This window comes from Terrapene carolina, unplaced genomic scaffold, assembly GCF_002925995.2.
Source record: "Terrapene carolina triunguis isolate 2854851 unplaced genomic scaffold, T_m_triunguis-2.0 Scaffold68, whole genome shotgun sequence".
NCBI classification, from domain to species: Eukaryota; Metazoa; Chordata; order Testudines; family Emydidae; genus Terrapene; species Terrapene triunguis.
This window is the reverse complement of record NW_020664419.1, coordinates 18,538,342-18,560,275: the sequence shown is the minus strand read 5'-3', so window position 1 is coordinate 18,560,275 and position 21,934 is coordinate 18,538,342. Positions and strand designations below refer to the sequence as shown.

Here is a 21,934-nt window from a genome sequence, read left to right as displayed (position 1 = left end):
GTGGTTTATCCCCGCAAACTGCCCCACTTTATTTTAGAGAGATACAGATGTTCTAATAAGTGGAAGGTAGGATATTCTTTCCCTGACAGTTTTAAAGTGATTCCTAAAAAGTTGGATTGGATTTGAATATGCAAAGGTTCATAACCTAACTTTTCATGATTTATCCATTTTATGACATAGTTAAAAGAGTTTATTGTAATGTGATTTCATCTAGTTAAAAAAGAAGTCATCTGTTAAATGCTAGTAATAAAGGAAGGTGTAACACTGTCACTTTTTATAATGAAAAATGGAAAACAATTTTCACTACAAAATTATTGAGCTTAGAAAGCAGATTAAAATACAACTCCTTATATTGACTATTATAAAGCTAGTGCTGCTGCACTTTTAATGCCGGTCTATGAACATCCCTTCTACTATTCCAGATCTCTGTTAGATCCCATTAAAGCTTTTCTATTACAATAAGTACAGTACGCCTTTAATGTAGCCTTTCCCTTCCTTATATTTTGTCTGTGGGATGAGTGAATTTGGCAACAACAGCCTAAAAATACAACTGCATTGCAGTATTTGGGGCAAGGAGCCTGTGTCTGCCTGACTGAGGGTGGGCTTAAAATGCAGACAACTACGTGCTCCATTTTGGTTCCATTGACTATGTAATGGAACTGCATAAGCCTTACCACTGCCAGAATGTTTTAGGCAGTATTTTGCTCAAGGGAGATGCCTCAGTGACAGCTTAATGCACAGGAATTGCACAACACCTGTTAGCCTTTAAAGTACATAGCCACTTGTGCAGAAGATCATTAGTCACTACCAGCAGCTGTATAAATATATATTTGGGAGATATGAAGAGGATTATTATAAAGAGATATGTGAACGCCATCATTTATTACCCAGGAATATTATAAAAACCCAAGCATAAGGACAGAGGGGTAATTTCTTGGCATTATTGTTGACCCTCTTAGGGCCCTGGGTTGGAGCCTGGTAGAGTGGGTGGGCCTGGGCTCCCCTACCACTGCCTTCATTACAGGAGAGACTCAAACCACCAGTACTCCTCACCACACCTCTGAGTAAAGGAGGACCAGGACCAGGACCGGCCCACTGGGGTGTGAGGAGCACTAGCTGTGCTAACAACTAGGCAACCCAACCCAACCCACCAAGGACTCTATTACAGTTCTGTTTTTGTTTTGGGAGGTATGGAGGAGCAGGAGAGGAGGCCCAGGTGCTGTGACTCTTTTATCAGCTGTGGAGGGAAGCCCTAAAAACTTGGCTCCTAAGTTCTCAGGGATCTCAGAGGCACTCTGCCATCCTCCTGCCCAAACTGATGGCAACAAGGCTCTGCACTGCAGTTTGGAACTAGGAAAGCATGAGAGCTGGTATATCTCCAAAATGAGCCAGCATAAATGTAGTGTTGGTATGGAATCAAGAGACAACAGGGTGTCAGAGAACTATGTGATAAGCAAACTGTAAAACACTATAATTTGTACTGAGTAACTCTGGAAACAAAGTGAGGCTCTCAGTGTAAGGATCTGAGTTTGGGTTTTTCTTTTCAAAACCGTCTTCTGTAAGATCTTCCCTCCAGAATAAATGGATCTGCTATTTGTTTCATAGATTTTTGTCTGGTGTGTTTGCCCCTTCCCTCAATTGGATGAGCTCTCAATTCACTATCTGTGGGCTGTGACCAGGGGAAAGTGAGTTGTTAGTTTCTGGGATTGATTCTCCACGGCCTTATACCTTGGGTGGTCTATGACAGCTGTGCAGACAGAGAGAGTATAATGGTATCATTTTGATTAGGTATCATTTTATTACCACTTTAGACTCACTTTGCACAAGTGTCAATGGCTACACAAGATAAAGGCAGAGAAGAAGCAAGCCCTGTTTTCATCTCTCTCAATTCTTGGGTATTTTATGTAGGCTCAAGTTAAGTAGACTACTAAATTACACCTATTCTTTTGGGTAGTAATCTACTTTACCCGGCTGCACAAAGACCTATACTAAATGGAAGGGAGAAAGGATCTCTTCTCTATTTTGTACACACACCACATTCTCCTGGAAAAATGCAGGCAGGGACTGTGCCATTAAAATAATAGAAAATTACATTCTCCTTTTCTAGCTATGCCTTTACGTGCAAAATTACAATGCCATGAGTGAGCATAGAAAAATTTCACATAAGCTACAACCTGCTCTCATATAAAATAATGTGACTCTCAGACTTACCGCAAAGTAAGACTACTCAGAAAAGTATCCTTATGAAGCAAAAATGATTAAGTTTTATTCTGTTCCTGGATTGGCAAGGATCTGCACCTTGTTTGATGTATGTCTAAAACTTGTTAAACAGAAAATAAAACACATTTGATTTAAATGCTTCCCTCAGCTTCCCCCCAAATATTTCTGGAATACACAGGATGAGATCAGGGCTCAAAAAGAAGTGACAGAGTAACCAGTTTGGAAGATACTGAAAATGTTCAGTCACTGCAACTATATTGGAGTCTGATAATTCCTGCATAATCTGAAGTCAAAGGGAGAAATAATTATGCCCACACCTTTCCAATTCAAACATTGCACAGGATATTAATATCAGGTTATGAAATATTAACAGCAAATTAATATTGAAGTTGGAAACTTACTCAACATAATAAGTGCCATAAATGGGATCATCAATTTTCTCCCAGCCATATGGAAGCTCTGAAAAACAAAGAGTTATCTCTCTCAGTAAATACAGCACAGAATGCCAAGATTTCTAGTAATGAAAGAGTAGAGTTTTATTGGTGCTGACTGTAGCAACTGGATAGCAAAGTTGGATATAGTGCTCAAAGCCAATGCCAAGTTTTAGACACATGCCATGGCAGCAGCAAGTAGTAGTGACCTGAAAATTGGCATACCAACCCAGAATTCTCATTCTTTAGAACAATACATTTTAGTTGAGCTACTTCTTTATTCTGCAGACAGCCATGCCAACCAGCAATAGCAGCATATCATGTATAATTTCATTGCCCAGTGATATGTTGGGATTCTTCTTCCAAAGGTACATATAGCATACAGTTGTATTTATTTAAAGGGAAGCTGTCAAGGTAAAAATCATATAAAAAACTCCCAACACTGTCCATGTTACTAACCAGGACTTAAAAGAGTATTACAACTGTAGTTGGGAGCGCAAAAAATCAAACTAAAAAAACCAACCCCATGGAGTGAATAATCATTAATGCCAAGGCAAGATAAATTTGATGGAGGCTTTGACTCACAAAACAATGGGGTATTCCTAACCTATTCCTATTTGGAGTGGGAGGAGATGAGGGAAGAGTATATGGTCATGTAATTAAAGAATGAGGTTGCATGGACAACCTAAAGTCTCTGCCATGTACATTGGCCAAACCGGACAGTCTCTACGCAAAAGAATAAATGGACACAAATCAGACGTCAAGAATGATAAGATTCAAAATCCAGTAGAAGAACACTCCAATCTCCCTGGTCACTCAATAACTGACTTTAAAATGGCAATTCTTCAACAAAACAACTTCAAAAACAGACTCCAATATGAAACTGCAGAACTGGAATTAATTTGCAAACTGGACACCATCAAATTAGGCCTGAATAAAGACTGGGAGTGGATGGGTCATTACAAAAACTAATTTCCTCCTATTGTTACTCACACCTTCTTGCCAACTGTTTGAAATAGGCTACCCTCATTACTACTTCAAAAGTGATTTTTCCTCCCTTGGTATTCTACTGTTAATTGAATTGTCTCGTTAGACTGACCCCCTGTTGGTAAGGCAACTCCCATCTTTTCATGTACTATGTATATATACCTGCTACTGTATTTTCCACTCCATGCAGCTGATGAAGTGGGTTCTAGCCCACAAAAGCTTATGCTCAAATAAATTTGTTAGTCTCTAAGGTGCCACAAGGACTCCTCGTTGTTTTAACCTAAAGTCTGACATTTCTTAGCTTTGGAGTGCTTGACTTTGCAACCTTATCACACTTTTAATATAGTTATTTTGAATGTAGTAAGTCTGTAAACCTAGGTCAGATAGAATCATCATAGTTCATATGCAATGTAAACCATTGGCCTAGCAGGAGGTCCACTTGCATGACTTGAACTTAGCCCTTTGTTTCACAGCTATACTGTGGCTATTCACCCCTTGATGTGCTATAAAAGGCTGACAGAAAAGAAAGATTTAAACGACAAAGAGTGAGCTTGAAAGAGCTGCAGATAAGAACAGCTTTTAAAAATATTCTCTGCAGGATACCTCTCAAACAATCACATCTGAAATAGTAAACATTGGTTCTGCTCTGACTGAACCTGTTTAGACTGCTGTGGCATCTTAATGGGTAGGCAGAATTTCTGGCAGCAGTACTTCATGGGCAGGTCTTCCTGTCACACTGTCCTGTGCAGGAGTTTCTGCTTTGACTGTCCCTGAAGCTATAAAGAATGAATAATCCTCCTGTGAAGACTGGCAGATGGTATTTAATTCAAAGAGGAACTCCACAGATGAGTAATTTAAAGCTCAAAAGCCTGTACCTTAATTTTTTTAGTCTAAGTTTTTCTACTATGACCATAATCAAGTCTTTCTAAAGTAAATAGAACCTTTTTTGGCAATCTGAATTTGAACAAAGTTTGTGTCTCTTTTCTGAGGTTATTTTAAAATTGCAATAGCAAATGCACAAATGCAAAACAATTTATTTAAATAATAAGGTGATCAATAGTGGAAGGTCCTGGGGTTGTCCCCTCCAGATACCTGGCCAGAACTTTAAAACAATAAAAGAGACTGATGCTAGAAAATCCTTTACTGGTTTCACAGAGCCCTGTGCATCTTGACACTTGATTTAGGGAGCCTAAATATTCACACATGAGGCAAGTAGTGCATAGGTCCTGTGCTGACCATCAGTACAGAGGTGAATTTTACCCTCAGTGCATATATGATCAATACAACTCATATTTATGTCTTGCTATGAAGGCTCAGTGCTTTGCTTTAAAAAGCTCCTGCCCACCTGGGACACAACAATACAAGGGATTTGTCTTACAAACATAGACACACACTTTATTTTATCTGCATCCTGTGAGGCTTTCCTATTCCAATTTATTGTGTTAACTTAATGATAATAAAGATACTCTCCAGGAAATTAAACAGGTAGCTAGTAAATATTTATATTTATATAAATATATATAGTGTGTAAGTATATATATAAAAATAAGCAATTCTGTAACTGTCATTAGGTTTCTTCCATTTGTGGAATCTTTTCAAAATTTATTGCAGTGTACGTTTTGCTGGAATTGGAAGTATCCCGTTTCTCTTTAGAGTTATACACTCTTAAGATTATACCTAAAGAACTTAGATACGGTGGTTGTATTTTCTGTGACTATACAAAAATAATGTGATGATTTATCCTATCAGTCCATGTTTTTCTAATGTAATGATGCATAACAGTATTTGTGAACTAGCCCAACTACTGATATTTCAGATGAACAATCCCATTTTCTAGTGTAAAAATCTGTAAAAATTTAATGAATTGGGCATATTATAGAGAACCCGTTTTATTTTTTGAAATGGATGGATTAAATCACTAATTATCTAACATCATAGCATAGTCATTGATTCGGAAAAAAATGAAATTTAAAAATTACCTTTGTGTACCATAACAATAGATATAAACTCTACATAAGGGTATGCCCTAATTTCATTCTTCCATTTGAGATGCAGCCTGAGAGCTATGTTTAATTAAAATTCTACGCAGACCAGTCAAATGGATTTGCCAGAGCACAAACGCTGCTAGCTGAAGTTTGCAAGATAAGGTTAGCAGAGCATAGTTTAGTGCATAGCTGTTGTTAGAAGAATCTTCTGATACATTTGCTTTAAGCAGCCTCGTGATTTTTTTCCCTGTCATTAAATAGTGGCATCTATTCTGTTTTCATTGTGGAACTGAAAGATTACACAAGGGCAATACTTTCATGTTTCATAAAATAGCAAGCTAGACATTTGAACAATGTTGGATGTGTGCATTGCAGTTATTCTTCATCATTTGGTCCACTGTGTCTGGTGCTGATTGTCAGGGATGAGAAGCAAGCAGTAAACATTTATAAAAGGACATTATTATAAACACAAAATGAAAGAGGCTACTTCTCACAACTGTAATTTGAGTTGGGAAGATGACTAACTTATATTGTGCTTTCCAATTTTCCTTTTGTGACAATGGGATATGGAGTTTTATAAACTTTACATAATTTCTGCAACCAGCAGCATCACAGAAAGAACAACATTGTGTCAAAGATCTTTGCATTAATGAGACAAACTCTACTCTTTTTTATGCTTCTGAAACACCATTGACTTCAGTGGGGTTACCCTGGGTAACATAGGGGAAAATTTCGTTCCATGTTGTTTACTTGGTCTTTTTTAAGTCAATATAATATTTCACCTTCAGGGTTAGATCAGCATTCTGATGGGATTTCTTCATATGATCTAGCAGAGCGATTGGTTCAAGAAAATGTGTAAAAAACATAAAGGTGAAAACCACAATAGTCTTTTGACAATACAGATATCAAGTTTGGACATAGAAATTCCTCTTTTTGTGACCATATATGTGCTGGGTATACAGTATATGCACAGTGTAAATTGTACATTTTACATTTCATCCATTGCCAGAAAAGTAGAATCCAGTTAGCAGCACAGTGATCATTGTCAGTTACAAAAAAAAAAAAAAATCCAAACTACATGGCAACATTCAGGTACCTTGCTCACGATGCACATGAGCCAGGTTTTTAAATACAGAATGAGTCACCTTCTTTTAAATGTGTTAGTTAAATGCTGAAGTATTAACAAAAAGTCCTAGGTTTTCCACCAGATCCAACAAAAAAGCTTAAAAAAAAAAAAAAAGATAAAACAGCTTTAATTTGCATACAAGCAGGTCATTTTAATAATTGATGGCAGTACCACCTCATTGCAGCCTGCTTATAGTAACAATCCAGATGCTACGTCTGTTATCTGAAAAGGTGCTGCTTTTCACATCCATTCTTAATGGTTTCACTGTACGTTCCCAGGGGATGGAAAGAAGGGAAGCGTTATGGATCTTCATATACTGAGATGAAGAAAATCCATTACCACATCACCAACAGGAAGGACTCATATTGTTGTAGTTCATGTAGTACTTGTTGTACGCCACATTGGGGAAGAGACACAAAAGCGCTCCAAAGGTTTTGGAACAACAGCCTGCATTGCATCACTGCCCTATTATATATATGTCAAGAGATTAATAAGAGAACATCTAAACAAAAGGACAGTGGGATTTTCCTTGCATCAGTCTCAGTAAAAAGTGGTTGAAAAAGAAAAATATGCCTGCTGCTACTGAAAGTGATTTTAGAGTCTAATACATGGAAGGAATTGTTCAAGAAGAATTCACTCTGGTGAAAAATATTATCCCTATAAAGCTATCAAAGTCAATGTCAGCTTGGGTCACTTGCTATGGAAAAAGCCAGTCACACAAATTCGGATTCCTTGTGTAACCTATACAACAGACCTTCCTGATAATATTGAGTTTTTCCATTCACCAATCTGCGTTCTTGGCTCATTTTGTGTTGGTTTGACTCCTCTCTTCTCTTTCCCCATTCAGCCTGTGTCTTCATAATCTAACTACATCCTGGACAAGTGTCTCATTCATGTTGTGTTAAAAAAATAGTACAAGGAACATGTACTGTAGTCCAACTTGAATTATGCACAGCTGAAGTTTCTATAAAAGTCCTTTCTGAATACTAGTTAATTATCAAAGTTTAGGTGCTCAATTGATACTACAAACATCCAAGAGAATGTTCTCATTGACTACATGAGAGGATATATGAAACAAATACACCTCTACCTCGATATAACGCTGTCCCCGGGAGCCAAAAAATCTTACCGTGTTATAGGTGAAACCGCGTTATATTGAACTTGCTTTGATCCACCGAAGTGTGCAGCCCCGCACCCCCAGAGCCCTGCTTTACCACGGTATATCCGAATTCGTGTTATATCAGGTCGCATTATATCGAGGTAGCGGTGTACAATAGCTATGTGGTTGCCATTTGGAAAGGGTTACAGATCACCTTAGAAAACTCAGCAAAAATGTATGAGATACTGTATATTCATTCAGACAATTATTCAGCACAAATGAGAGAAGTCCTTATTGGGCAGCCATCCATGAAGCTTTTGAAAGCCTTATGTTGAAACCCATGTTCAGTCTGCTATAGCCCTCTAAACTAACAGTTTGAGAAACCTGTCCAGGTTTGCAAACACTGACAGTATTTAAAATTGGAAAAGGCAGATCACTGATCCCAACTACACTATATTAACTTACAAAACAAAGGATATGAAAAAAAATGAACTGGATCAAAAATTGAAGGCTAAATCTCTCACTGTCTTAATGACTCTTATCACACAGATATTAGGACAAACAACCCTGCAATCACAAAGAAAGTAGCTTCATTCTTCAAATTCTTACAGACTCTTACAAACCATTCACTTAGAAAACCCTCCAGCTCTCAGTCAAAACCATGTTTACCCAATTCAATCCAAACACCAAAATAACTCTGTTCTCCAACTGCCATCCTCATGTCAGCAAATCCCACATACACATTGTCCTTGCATTCCACATCCTGTCTGTAACTACAAACTATTTCACTAACTATTTATTCTCATGGATATGAGGTTGCATATCATTTTTTCCCTGTGCAATGGAAACACTGAGTGCCTGAGTAGGCAGTCTACTTGCATTATAAATATATTTCATATCTATTAAATACATTGGCTGTAGGGTGTTGACTTGACAACCATTTATTTCCTTGTATACTACTCACTGCAATACATAATGTCTTTAATTATCCACATCTTGTGTCAATCAGTTTCAGAGATTAGTAATATTTAGTCTAGTCTATCTGTTTTTCTTTTCTCCCAGAGTTGCTAAAATAAGACAGTTATTTACGTGTATGATGACTGTTGTTCTTTGAGATATGGGTGCAGACGTGTATTCCACTCAGGTGTGTGTGTGCCTAGTGCACCAAAGCCAGCGAACTTTACCTAGCAGTACCTGTAGGGGAGGTGCTTGCAACCTTCTGGCTCCTTAGGCCATCCCTTCATTATTTAAGGGCAGTACCATCCTGACCCTCTCAGTTCCTTCACATCGAATGCCAATAGTTGAGATCCAATGGAGAGGGGTGGAGGATGGATTGTGGAATACACGTGTCATAAACAGATAGTTAAGGATTAATGCTTCTTTTACCTGTAAAGGGTTAAGAAGTTCACCTAGCCTAGCTGACACCTGACCAAAGGAACCAATGGGGGGATAAGATGGTTCAAAAGGAAGGAGGGAAGTTTCCTTTGTTTAGAGTTTAGTTTCAGTTTTGACCGGAGTGGGAAAGCCCCAGAAATCAGCCTCTTATCAAGTAGTGAGTATTAGTGAAGGGAATAAATAGGTTTATGTTTATTTTCTTTGTAACTTGTCTTGGGCATTAGGGAATAATCAAATTGGGTAAATTTTGTGTAACTAAGTTTTTGCCAGGGGAACATCCTCTGTGTTTTGAATCTGTCTGTGAGATCAGCTGGTATGCTATCTCCCAGAGGATTTTCTTTTACCTTTCTTTTCTTTAATTAAAAGTCTTATTTTTAAGAACCTAATTAATTTTTCCTTGTGTTAAGATCCAAGGAGATTGGATCTGGACTCACCAGGAATTGGTGGGGGAAAGGAGGGGGGATGGTTAAATTCTCCTTGTGTTAAGATCCAAGGGTTTGGATCGGTGTTCACCAGGAAATTGGTGAAGAAGTCTCTCAAGGCTACCCAGGGAAAGGAGGTAGAACTTGGGAGTGGTGGCAGCAAAACCAGATCTAAACTGGTAATTCAGTTTAGGGGTTCACATGCAGGTCCCCATATCTGTACTCTAAAGTCCAGAGTGGGGGTGAAACCTATGACAACACGTCTGCACCTACAGCTCAAAGAACAACAGTTACTCTATAGGTAGGTAACTATCTTTTCTTCTATAAGTGGTTGCAGATGTATATTCCACTCAGGTGACTCACAAGCTGTAGCAAGTGAGCTTGGACTCTGCTTAAAGAATGACTGCAGAACTGCCTTCCAAAGTTTGCATCCAATCTAGATGCAGCCATAATTGCATAGTGTTTGGTAAAAGTATGTGTGGAAGACCAGGTATCAGCCCTGCAAATGTTAAATATTGAAACATAGTGAGAAATGCCACTGACATCACTTGGGCCCCAGTTGAATGAGTCCCTAACCTTTGTGAGGTATGGCCTGAGCTACTCCAATTACCACTGTAAAAAAAGGAAATTATCCAGCTGGAAATAGTCCATGAGGAGACCACCCAACCTTTCATCTGATCCGCATAAGAGACAAAAACAAGACACGATGAACAAAATGGTTTAGTTCTCTCCAAATAAAATGACACAGTCTCACATCCAGTGCATGAAGGAGCTGTTCATCTGTGTTTGAGTGTGGCTTAGGAAAAAATATAGGTAAGTATTTTATCTGGTTCAGGTGAAACTACTTCAGACAGAAGTCTTGGATGCAGTCTTAGGAACACTTTGTTTTTGAAAACTGGGTATATGGGGGTTTTGCCAAGTTGCCAGGGGCTCAAACAGAGTACCCAAAAGGGCAGCCATCACAATATTAAGGAACTGCTTCTTTTACTAGTGGAAAAAATATGAATGATTCCTCTTAGAAATCACTGAACCATGGTGTTTGAGAAAAATTGACTTCCCTTGGATCAGAGGATGGAACACCAAGATTGCCACTAAGGTGACCCTCCCCCTCCCCCCCAATGAATGAATGACTGTCACTTGAGAATTCTTTAAGGAATGTAACATTTTGTCAGTTTTCTCTGAAAATAAAAATCGACTGTCAAAGGATAAGTCCTCAATTGTCTGTTGGGCCTCCAGAGCCATACCAGAATTCTGCAACAAAGAAGCCCTTCTCAGAGTTACAGCAGAGGCATAACTCTAGAAGAAGGAATCACCATGTCCAAAGCGGACAGTAGTGACTTACAGATTGCTGCTCAATGCCCTTGCACAATGAAAGCCTTAAACTCTTACCCGGAGGATTCTGGCAACTTATCTGTAAATTTTGCTACAACTTCCCAATTTATAAAGTTGTACTTTGATAAAAATATTTGCTGATTGGAAACATGTATTTGTAAGGTGTGGGAGGAAAATTTGTTCTACTTCATCAATCTTTTAGAGTCCTTGTCTTTTGACTTATATCTCCCCTGTCTTAACCTCTCATTAGCTGCCATTACAACAAATGAGAGTTAGACAGCAGATGTGTGTAGAAGCACTGAAAACCAGAAAGAGGCACATAGTATCTCTTATCAGTACGCGTCACTATAGGTGAAAGGATGCTGGGGTGTTCCCTAGAGTCTTTGCAGATCCAAGATCATTCACTTATGGGGAAAGACACTCTTCCCTTATGGAGGGTATCCTGAACAAACTCAGTCTGAATACCCAAAGCTGAAGCCACATACCTCAGGAGGTCCAATATGTTTTAAATTCCTCAGGTACAAGGAAGGAAGAATCTGGCATTGCAGAGTCATTTGGTGGTAAAGAGGAAAAGAGGTGCATTAAGTACTTACAGGAGCCTTGCATTCATGCTCAGTACCAGAGCTGACATTTATAGTAAGCTGGAGCCAGCACCGGTCCCATAGATGCAGTGTGCATAGACTAGTCATTGTCACCGAAGATAATACCTGTCCCTCGGTTCCAAAAAGGTGGGTGATCTCAACTCCGCACCTTGAATTGGAAGAGGTGCCGAAAACAGTGCCAACAATAACGGCAGGTCTGCAACATCTCCAGATGGTGCTGAGGATGCCAAAGTAGTCGCTACAGTGGAACGTTCCTGAATTAATGGAGAGCCAGGAACAGACAAACAAAGCAATTCTGATACTGCCTGATCCGCCACTGGTGTGGAAACAGTCAGTGCTGACACCATCGTCAGTACTGAACTCAACAGATGCCCTGCAGACTGTACTGGAGTCAATGGTTTGGAGTCCATTTGCTCTTGTCATGGTACCAAGGAATGCATAGACAGTCCTGCTCTATCTCACATACTGAGTGAAATCACAATGCTGGTCTGCACTCCTCTTAGAAAGGGAGGAAGAATCTCTCCTAGCTCTGGAACGGTCTCCATCAGTTTTATGAGATCTTTTTCCTAGAACTGTCTCTCTTCTTCCTGGGAAAGGAATCTGAACCTGTCTGAACAACAGCCTTGCTGGCTTAGATGCCCTCTGGCAGCCTGATGATCTGTGGAGGTTCCTGGTGCTGAAACAGGCCTCATGACCTGCTCCAGAAGTTGCTGATTCAAGAGCAAGTCTCTGCCCACCTGTGTTCTCTTCTGGAATGACTTGCAGATAGAGGACTTATCTTTAATGTGCCCTTCCCCAGAGCTCAAAAAACATCAATATGCAAAAACTTTCTGGCAAAACCTGAACATTTTGGAAGAAAGCAGACACTGAGAAAAAGTTTTAGTCAAAAACCCAATTTTCCATTGAAAAAAATATTTTGCTTTTGTATTTCCTAGTCCTTCATCTTTACTACTACAGTATTTCTCACCCACACTTGTTGCATGGTATCTAATGTTTTAGGTGGTGTTTTCAAAATGATTCAGTATTGGCCTAAATCAGTTCCCATTGAAGTCAGATTGCATTTTACCAATGATTGTCAATAGGAAGGGTTTGGCCAATGCTGAACACTTTGAAAATCCCACCCTTAAATTGCAAGCCCTCTGGGGCTGTTTTGATATGTATCTACAGCATCCAGTGTGATCATTATAATAGTTACATTTTACATACTGTGACAGACCCAGACCAGTGGGGTACAGGAGTCTGGTAGAGGGCAAATATACTGGTCACTGGATGAGTAGTTTTCTGTTCCCTGAATGACCAGAGCAGGGGCTGCACTACAGTAATCAGGAACCAGCTAGAACCAATTAAGACAGGCAGGATAAATTAAGACACTTGGAGCCAATTAAGAAACTGCTAGAATCAATTAGGACAGGCTAGCTAATCAGGGCACCTGCGTTTAAAAAGGACCTCACTTCAGTTTGTGGTGTGCATGTGAGGAGCTGGAAGCAAGAGGCATGAGGAACTGAGAGTGAGAAGACATATTGCTGGAAGACTGAGGAATACAAGCATTATCAAACACCAGGAGAAAGGTCCTGTGGTGAGGATAAAGAAGGTGTTGGGAGGAGGCATGAAGTAGCCCAGGGAGTTGTAGCTGTCGCACAGCTGTACCAGGAGGCACTCTAGACAGCTGCAGTCCACAGGGCCCTGGGCTGGAACCCGGAGTAGAGGGCGGGCCTGGGTTCCCCCCAAACCTCCCAACTCCTGATCAGACACAGGAGGAATTGAGCTGGACTGTGGCTTCTACCAGAGGGGAAGGTCTCTGGGCTGTTTCCCGACCCACATGGTGAATCTGTGAGGCGAGAAAATCCACCAATAAGCGCAGGACCCATCAAGGTAGAGGAGGAACTTTGTCACAATACATAGTTCCCAAGGATAGTTCAGGAGTACTGTATTTTGTTGATACTGTGGTTATGACATTAAGTCATATGGTATTGCACTCTCCATGTAACTAACTCATTTTGCCCCTGGAAAAGGAGACTACAGTACATAAACTCTATTCAATGTCATCAATTTGTATTACTCAGTTCAGTAGGATTGCTGTACTCCACTTGAAGTTCTGACCTGGAACACCATCCCTTTGAAAGTGATTTTATTAAAACAGCTTTACAATGGTAAATTTTTTTGGACTTTGAAGGCAACATATTGGAAAATGATATTCTTTTGATCTTTTGAGTGTTTGAGGTTTTTCAACCTTTGATACCTGATTATTGACTTTATAAATTCAACTTTTTTTACACCCTGACGTTTGCTGCCTAATAGGTGACTGATCTTATTACATTTGCTTTTCAACCTCTTTTTTATTTCTCTATGTCCTTTAATATTTAATAATCTACATCAAGAGCGTATGGAGTTTCTGACCACTCTGAACTATTATTATAACCTAGAAACTTTAAATTTGGTTACTGACCCAGCAAGCCACATGAAAAATTAGTTTCTAGACCCCTTTGGGACACAACAATCTGCTGTTCTACATACAAGCATCTCACGTCTGTAGCCAAAGGCTAATGCCCATCTTTAATATAAAAATAATTGGCTGCCCACATTCTTGCTCTTGGTACAAGTGAGGAAAAAAGATGATCACTCAGGTAAAAAGAAAAAACAGAATATTTTTATCTTTCATTTTCACTGCTGATATTTACCCCAAATACACCAGTCAGTTCAAGATATAAGGAAATAAGGGAACTTGACCTGCCCGCACTCTGATACATTCAGCGTATGTGAAAGGTGCAATGGAGGCTGTCATGGAGGTTGCAAAAAAAGCAAATATTTTAAGGCTAAAAAGGTCTGACGCGTTCACAAGGTATTCCAACACCCTAAATCTGCCCAGCCAAGGACTCTCCGCACAGACAGTAACAGGTGCCAGGGCAAATCCTTGCTGTAATCACGCTAATCTCCAGTTTAGTTGAGACAAGTAACACCATTTTGGAATCTATTAATGGGAGCTAAGAACAGAATGTACACATGGGGTGGAATTTTCAACAGTGAGGAGCACTCAGTCCTACTTCAGCCAATTGCTCAGACAAACAAGTTTGGTTACAATTTGCAGGAGATAATGCTGCCCGCTTCTTGTTTACAATGTCACCTGAAAGTGAGAACAGGCATTTGCATGCCACTGTTGTAGCTGGTGTTGCAAGATATTTACGTACCAGATGCGCTAAAGATTCATATGTCCCTTCATGCTTCAATCACCATTCTGGAGAACATGTGTCTGTACTGATGACAGGTTCTGCTCGATAACAATCCAAAGCAGAGCGGACCGACACATGTTCATTTTCATCATCTGAGTCAGATGCCGCCAGCAGAAGGTTGATTTCTTTTTTGGTAGTTTGGGTTCTGGAGTTTCTGCATCTGAGTGTTGCTCTTTGAAGACTTCTGAAAGCACGCTCCACACCTTGTCCCTCTCAGATTTTGGACGGCACTTCAAATTCTTAAACCTTGGGTCAAGTGCTGTAGCTATTTTTAGAAATCTCACATTGGTACCTTCTTTGCTTTTTATCAAATCTGCTGTGAGAAAATGTTCTTAAAACAAACATGTGCTGGGTCATCATCCGAGACTGCTATAACATGAAATATATGGCAGAATGCCGGTAAAACGGAACAGGAGACATACAATTCTCCCTCAAGGAATTCAGTCACAAATTTAACTAACACATTATTTTTTTTTAATGAGCATCATCAGCATGGAAGCATGTCCTCTGGAATGGTGGCCGAAGCATGAAGGGGCATATGAATGTTTAGCATATCTGGCATGTAAATACCATGTAACACTGGCTACAAAAGTGCCATGCAAATACGTGTTCTCACTTTCAGGTGACACTGTAAATAAGAAGCAGGCAACAGTATCTCCCGTCAATGTAAACAAACTTGTTTGCCTTAGCGATTGGCTGAACAAGAAGTAGGACTGAGTGGACTTGTAGGCTCTAAAGTTTCACATTGTTTTGTTTTTCAGTGCAGTTATGTAACAAGAAAATCTACATTTGTAAGTTACACTTTAACAATAAAGAGATTGCACTACAGTACTTGTATGAGGTGAATTAAAAATATATTTCTTTTGTTTATCATTTTTATAGTGCAAATATTTGTAATCAAAAATAATAATTCAAAATGAGCACTGTACACTTTGTATTCTGTGTTGTAACAGAAATGAATATATTTGAAAATGTAGAAAAACATCCAAAATATTTAATACATTTCAATTGATATTCTATTGTTTAACAGTGCAATTAATCACGATTAATTTTTAAAATTGCAATTAATTTTTTGGAGTTAATTGTGTGAGTTAACTGCAATTAATTGACAGCCCTACAAATAACTATAACTATAACTATTTATATATATATAATCAGTCTTTCTAAATGTACCCCCTGTTCTCAACAACACTAATCAAACTAACAGGCAGTAATCCCTGGATAAATAGTGTGCTACCGCTGCCCCACCATTCTTCTAGTGTAGACCCTTTCAACATAATCTGTTCAACTCATCAATGCTATGCAAATATAATTAGGTAAATAATCCAGTATTGCCAAGGTAATGCCAAGCATTACATAATCATGAGTCAGACCCCCAAATACCATGAGATTAGTTTAAAAATCATGAGATTTTTAAAATAATTCTTGGCTCTTTTATTTGCCTTCTGTTTGACTGAGCCTTTGGTGTCTATATTTTCAAACTTTTCTCTACAACCATGAGAGCTAAAAGCTTATATTTTAAAACTTGAAAGCTAAGATTCTGATGTTGTTTTCTGACTGTAGGAGTTGGGGCTTTAACCGAAACACCAAACATCATGAAACTCATGTTTTGTTTTATTTTGTTTTGTTGTTGTTGATTTTTTTTAATTGCAAGATTTGTCAACAAGCCTACTACAACTTTTCCATTGCAACAAAGAAACCTATAACAGTGAGAAACTGTTAAGAGACCGCTAAACTGGTAATTCCAGTTGCACTTATTGTCTTTCACAAGCAAAGTTATGCACTTATTTAAATTTTATCAAACCACAAAATATATTAAAGCCTTACAGAGATTATTACTTCCCCCCCAAAGTAACATCCACAAAGAGATAGGCACTGTAGAAACAACCAAAGTCCTTGGGCAAAGTGTTCAAAAGTGCTTAACCCAGGGATTGGCAACCAGTGGGACATGGCCCGCCAGGGTAAGTCGGTTTTTGTACCTGCTGCGTCCGGTTCGCGGCTCCAGGCCAATGGGGGCGTGGGAAGCGGCAGCCAGCACATCCCTCAGCCCGCGCTGCTTCCCGCAGCCCCCATCGGCCAGTGGGAGCCGCGATCAGCTGAACCTATGGACACGGCAGGTAAACAAACCGGCCCGGCCCGCCAGGGTGCTTACCCTGGCGGGCTGTGTGCCAAAGGCTGCCGATCCCTGGTTTAAGACCTAAAATTTCAAAAGGGGCTAGTGATTTGTGTGTGTCAATTTTGTATGCCCAATTTAAGACATGTTAAACGATCCTAATTTTCAGAGGACAGGTGCTCACACTTTCTGGAAATCAGGCCTTCTTAATGTGTTTCAACTTGGGCTACAATAAATGAGGCATCCAAAATCACTGGACACTTTTGAAAATTTAGGCTTAAGTGACTTAGGAGCCTATATTATTGCACCACCTGTTGCTTACCCCAAACACCTTTTCAAGATCTGAAGATATGTTTCCTCTGAAATGTATAAAGGGAGAACATTAATGAGCATTCTCAGTTTGCTAGCAGCTTGCTTCCCCCCAATAAATCTTATTTTGTGCACAGCTGAAGTTATCATTTGTTCTACTCAGAGGCAGAAAATTTCAATGGTATTTTCATACAGTAGATAACAAGAAATATTGGATTAAAGCTTAAGATCATTTAAGATTCAGATTTTCTCCTCTTTGGTAATAAATTATTACAACCTCCATCAAAGGAAGGAGAAAGTCCTTCATATTATAGTGCCCCTTGATATATATTAGCTAAAACTAGGGCCACATGATTTTCTGGGGCCTGCTGATATATAGAGTCCTGCAGATCTGCGGATATCCATGGACCATATTTGCGGATCATGGATCGGATGCGGATACAAATTTTGTATCCATACAGGGCTCTACTGTTATATATTCAAATTAATAAGCTTTAATTAATGTAGCCTTGCAAATAACCGACTTACTTTTCTATCAAACTCAGAAAACCCTCTTTACATTACTACACCTGCTCCATCATATCTCCAAAGTCCGCAGACAACTTTTCAAAATGTCATTTAGCACAATACATTTCCCCTTTGTTTTCTTTCCTGGGGAATTCTTCAGAAAAAGTGGCTATTCTATATTTCAAGTCAGTGAATCAAATACTAGAGCCTTATTATTAAAAAGGGATAGAGAAATGTATAACCATTAGTACCATCCAGATAAGGCTAAGACTAATCAAATCTCATGCTTTGAGGGATAAACTGAGTGTCTGCAAGTGGTCAGGAAAGAATTCCTTCTTCGTCTCCCATATCCATCTGTGTAAAATTGGATAGATGCATTCATCAGGGATGGGGCGGGGGGTATTAAATTCCTCAGAAGCATCAGGTATTGGCTACTATTGGAGACAGGACCTAAGAGGAAATGGATCAATAGTCGGATCCAATATGGCAAATTGTACATTTCTTTTCTTTTCTGTACCTTGTGACCACTGCAGTGGTATGCAACCACACTGCAGTACCTTGCACTAGGCACCTCACAAATTATTTACTACCATCCCTGGAGTGTTATAGTTTTTAGTAACATGTTCAACAGTTCTAGACAGTAGCCATATTTATGGATTATGTGTTAAGATACTATGATGAAGGGTATGGTATAAGAATATTAGATAGCTATGACAAATAAAACAGATTTGACAGTGATTAAGATATTAAATAAACTGGATTTACACTACTGGATTAGAGATTAGAATCTGCATGTAATTCCTCAGTGGCTTCATTGTTTTTCTGTAGAAGTCTAAACAGAAGATGTAAAAATCACTTTGTATTTGTTTTGGTTTGTTGCACAATAGATAATACTCTGTTTTAGTTACGTATAACCACCTTCTGAAACTTATAGTAATAGCTTACTCATCATTATACAATAGCATTAGTTATATTTATGGGGACACTCAAATTGAGTCATTCCAAACTTTAAATATTACGTTAGAAATCCCTTGGCATTCTAATGACAAGGAAATATGTATGAATCTGGAAGATTATTTTCCTTTTATTTCAATTATAATACCATCTGCCAAAACTCACTGAGTCTCAAAATGTTTCTTTTCTGACAGCTTCAGAAAGGAACTTTGCATGAGAAACAGGAATCTGTTCTTTACTTAATCTACAAATGACACATTTTGTTTGCATTCACAAGGGCATTTTGCAAATTTAGTGTCAATTAATATGCCAATTGGTGACACTGACAAAATCAGATTCTTAACTAAGTCACATTTCCTTCAACAGTTTTAACTCTATGGAATAAAAATAGACTGTAGTAAAAAGGTCTAATCACATTTTGAGTATTCATTTATTAATATTCTCTACCTGTTATAATGTTCGAACATACCAGCACTTATATTACATATGGGAAGGCAAAATAATATTTGCACATTAACATTCTAATGGTTTGCATCAATTCCTTTTTTTTGTTTTGTTTTGTGAGATGTCATGAAACTGAAAATTGGCAGCAGGACCGGCTCCAGCGTTTTTGCCGCCCCAAGCGGGAAAAAACAAACAAAAAAAAAACGATCAGCGGCAGCTCTACCACCGCCGCTTCATTCTTCGGCAGCAATTTGGCGGCAGGTCCTTCCCTCCGAGAGGGACTGAGGGACACGCCGCTGAATTGCCGCCCAAGAGCTATACGTGCCGCCCCTTTCCATTGGCCGCCTCGAGCACCTGCTTGCTGCGCTGGTGCCTGGAGCCGGCCCTGATTGGCAGCAATTTGCATCACATACATTCCCTTCCCCTCCAATGTAGAAAACTGCAGGAGGCTAAAGTTGTGTAAACCTTTTCTTAGTGAGACCTAAACCACACAAAGCTCAGCTGTAGTTCATGGGAACCTTTCCTCCCCATTCCCCCATTTTATAAACTTAATGCACTAACTCAGGCCACCTGCCCCACAGAAGAGGCCTCTTGAATATTTGGAAGAAATGTTTGAGATTCACTTTTCCAGTCTCCTGAAAACTAAAGCTACTCTCAGAAGACACTGAGGTGCAGGCAGTTTGGTAAACCACTGCTCTCTCCCACCCAAAGACACACAAAGGAAGAGGGGAGCACAGCCATGTTGGAAGGCAAGGAGGACTTGTTTGTGGGGCATGGTGTGTGTGTGTATCAGACTGTCATTTATGGCAGAAACCAGGCAAAACTCATGACCATTTTTTAGTTTTCCAGTTCCCTTGTGGGCTAGGTGAAGGTCTCCAGACTTAGAGATACAAAGACACACTTCCTAGGGTGAAGCCATGTAATGCAACTTACATGAACTTAGTGCATTGGTTGTAAGTATTATTATTCCTATTATAACTTTCAGAAAACCACCAGTGCTACAGCCTCCATGACACATGTGAAACAAAGGAGCTCTTGTTGTCATTAGCTCAGTCAAATTCAAAGGGTAGGGGAAAGGGAGAGAAAAATAAAGAAGGAAAAATGGAGTAGAGCATGGGAAAGAACTGACAGGAGAGTGACAACGAAAGATGGGAGACTCACACATCTGTCAACTGAGCAAGGGATCTGGACAACTCACAGCCATGTTGAAGCAGGGACTTCTTCAGGAAGACATCCAACCTCAGTTGGATCCAGCCCCAGTTGTTGTTTGACAGTCCCCCCCCATAAATTAGAATGAGGTTCTCTCTTCCCTCACCTCCTCTGTTCTCAAATTTCCTCTCTTCAGCATCCCTTTTGAAAATGGCCCAGTCATCTCTAACTAAAGAGAAAAAGAGAGTAGCAGTATGGGAAAAAAAATTACTCTCTCCACTTATGTTCCTTTATTGCTAAACAGCAGAGTTTATCCTGCAGAAGCAGCTGCATGAAATTAATTCAGACTGTAACTACAAAGAGAAAAACAAATATATTTTTATAAGTTTATAGTTTGTTAACAGACCGGCAAGTGACTGCCTCTGCCAAAGGTGCTGCAGGTGCACAGTGCCAACTTTGTTTTATAAATATCGCATCTTCACAAGCCAGGGAGGGCTGACTTTCACTAATATCAGTGGAAGGGAGAAAAAATAAGCCCCTAAAATGCATGTAGCGTACAGTTCTCCACATTTATAAGGGTTTTTATGGAAGATTGGGGGCTTATTTTGTTCTCATTGTACGATTATAATCTTTCTGTGGGAAAATAGACCAGTGAACCAGATGTGAAGCTAGTCTGCGAAATGCAAGGACCTAATTACATATCAAAGAAGAAAACAGGGACCAGACTATATCCACAAATCCTGTCTGTAATTCAGTACAAAAGGCAGGTCTAGGAATTGATCATATATATATTCTGTAAGCATACAGAATTTTCTTCAAAGAAATTAAGTTCTGCAGGCAAAAACATACCTAATTATTGATCAGACAAATAAAGAACGAACACAGGGAGAGTTACACACTAACTGAAATACCAAGGGAAATAACTTTCCTAAGGCATAGGAATAAACTAGTTATGTTGCTACTTTTGGGCTGAAGGTCATGAGTTATAATCCTACACTAGGACTGGGTTTTACAGAAGCATAGACAATGCAATACAGCACTAAATCATGAGAGGTGTCAGCCTTTGGATGAGATGCAAAATTAAGGTCCTTTCTGCCTTGCTATGTTTGCTGTCCAGATGAAAATGGAAGACCCCATGGCCCTTCTCAGTAAGAATAGGGGAAAACCCTAGAGTAACGACCAACATTGTATTTCAATCAAAACACAATCCAATGAGTAGGAACTATTGCCAGGTGCATACTGGCTGCTCCATTCAGCTATAAGAACAATGTGATACAAAAGTCTGTAACTCACATGGGATAAAGTGCTTTGAAATATCTTGAGTGTGACAGGGATTATATAAAAGCAAAATTCCATTTGATTTATCTGTGTCCATCTAAGGCTCTCCAGAGAATTCTTGAAGTTCCATGTCTTCTTTTACCAAGAATAATTAAAACCATTTACCTATTTCAGGGCCATGATCTCAAACATTACAAAGATGGCATTATTTTTCCTATATTCATGACCATTGTACTTTAAATACTCAGAGGCTGAAGTGTAATGACTAATTATTCTTTGCACACATTTCTAGAGGCCAGGCCTCTGACTGATAAATACTACATTTCCTGCTTACCTCAGACAACTGGGAACCTT

General features: G+C 39.2%; 1 protein-coding gene across 1 annotated transcript in view; it reads right to left on the bottom strand.

The window, feature by feature from the left end:
- MAGI2 (membrane associated guanylate kinase, WW and PDZ domain containing 2) overlaps positions 1-21,934 on the bottom strand; it is a 1,103,226-nt gene that overhangs the window by 213,519 nt on the left and 867,773 nt on the right. The window contains exon 7 of the mRNA XM_029910860.1: positions 2,622-2,679. Coding sequence (XP_029766720.1) covers positions 2,622-2,679 — 58 coding nt within the window. The remainder of the gene's footprint in view (positions 1-2,621; positions 2,680-21,934) is intronic.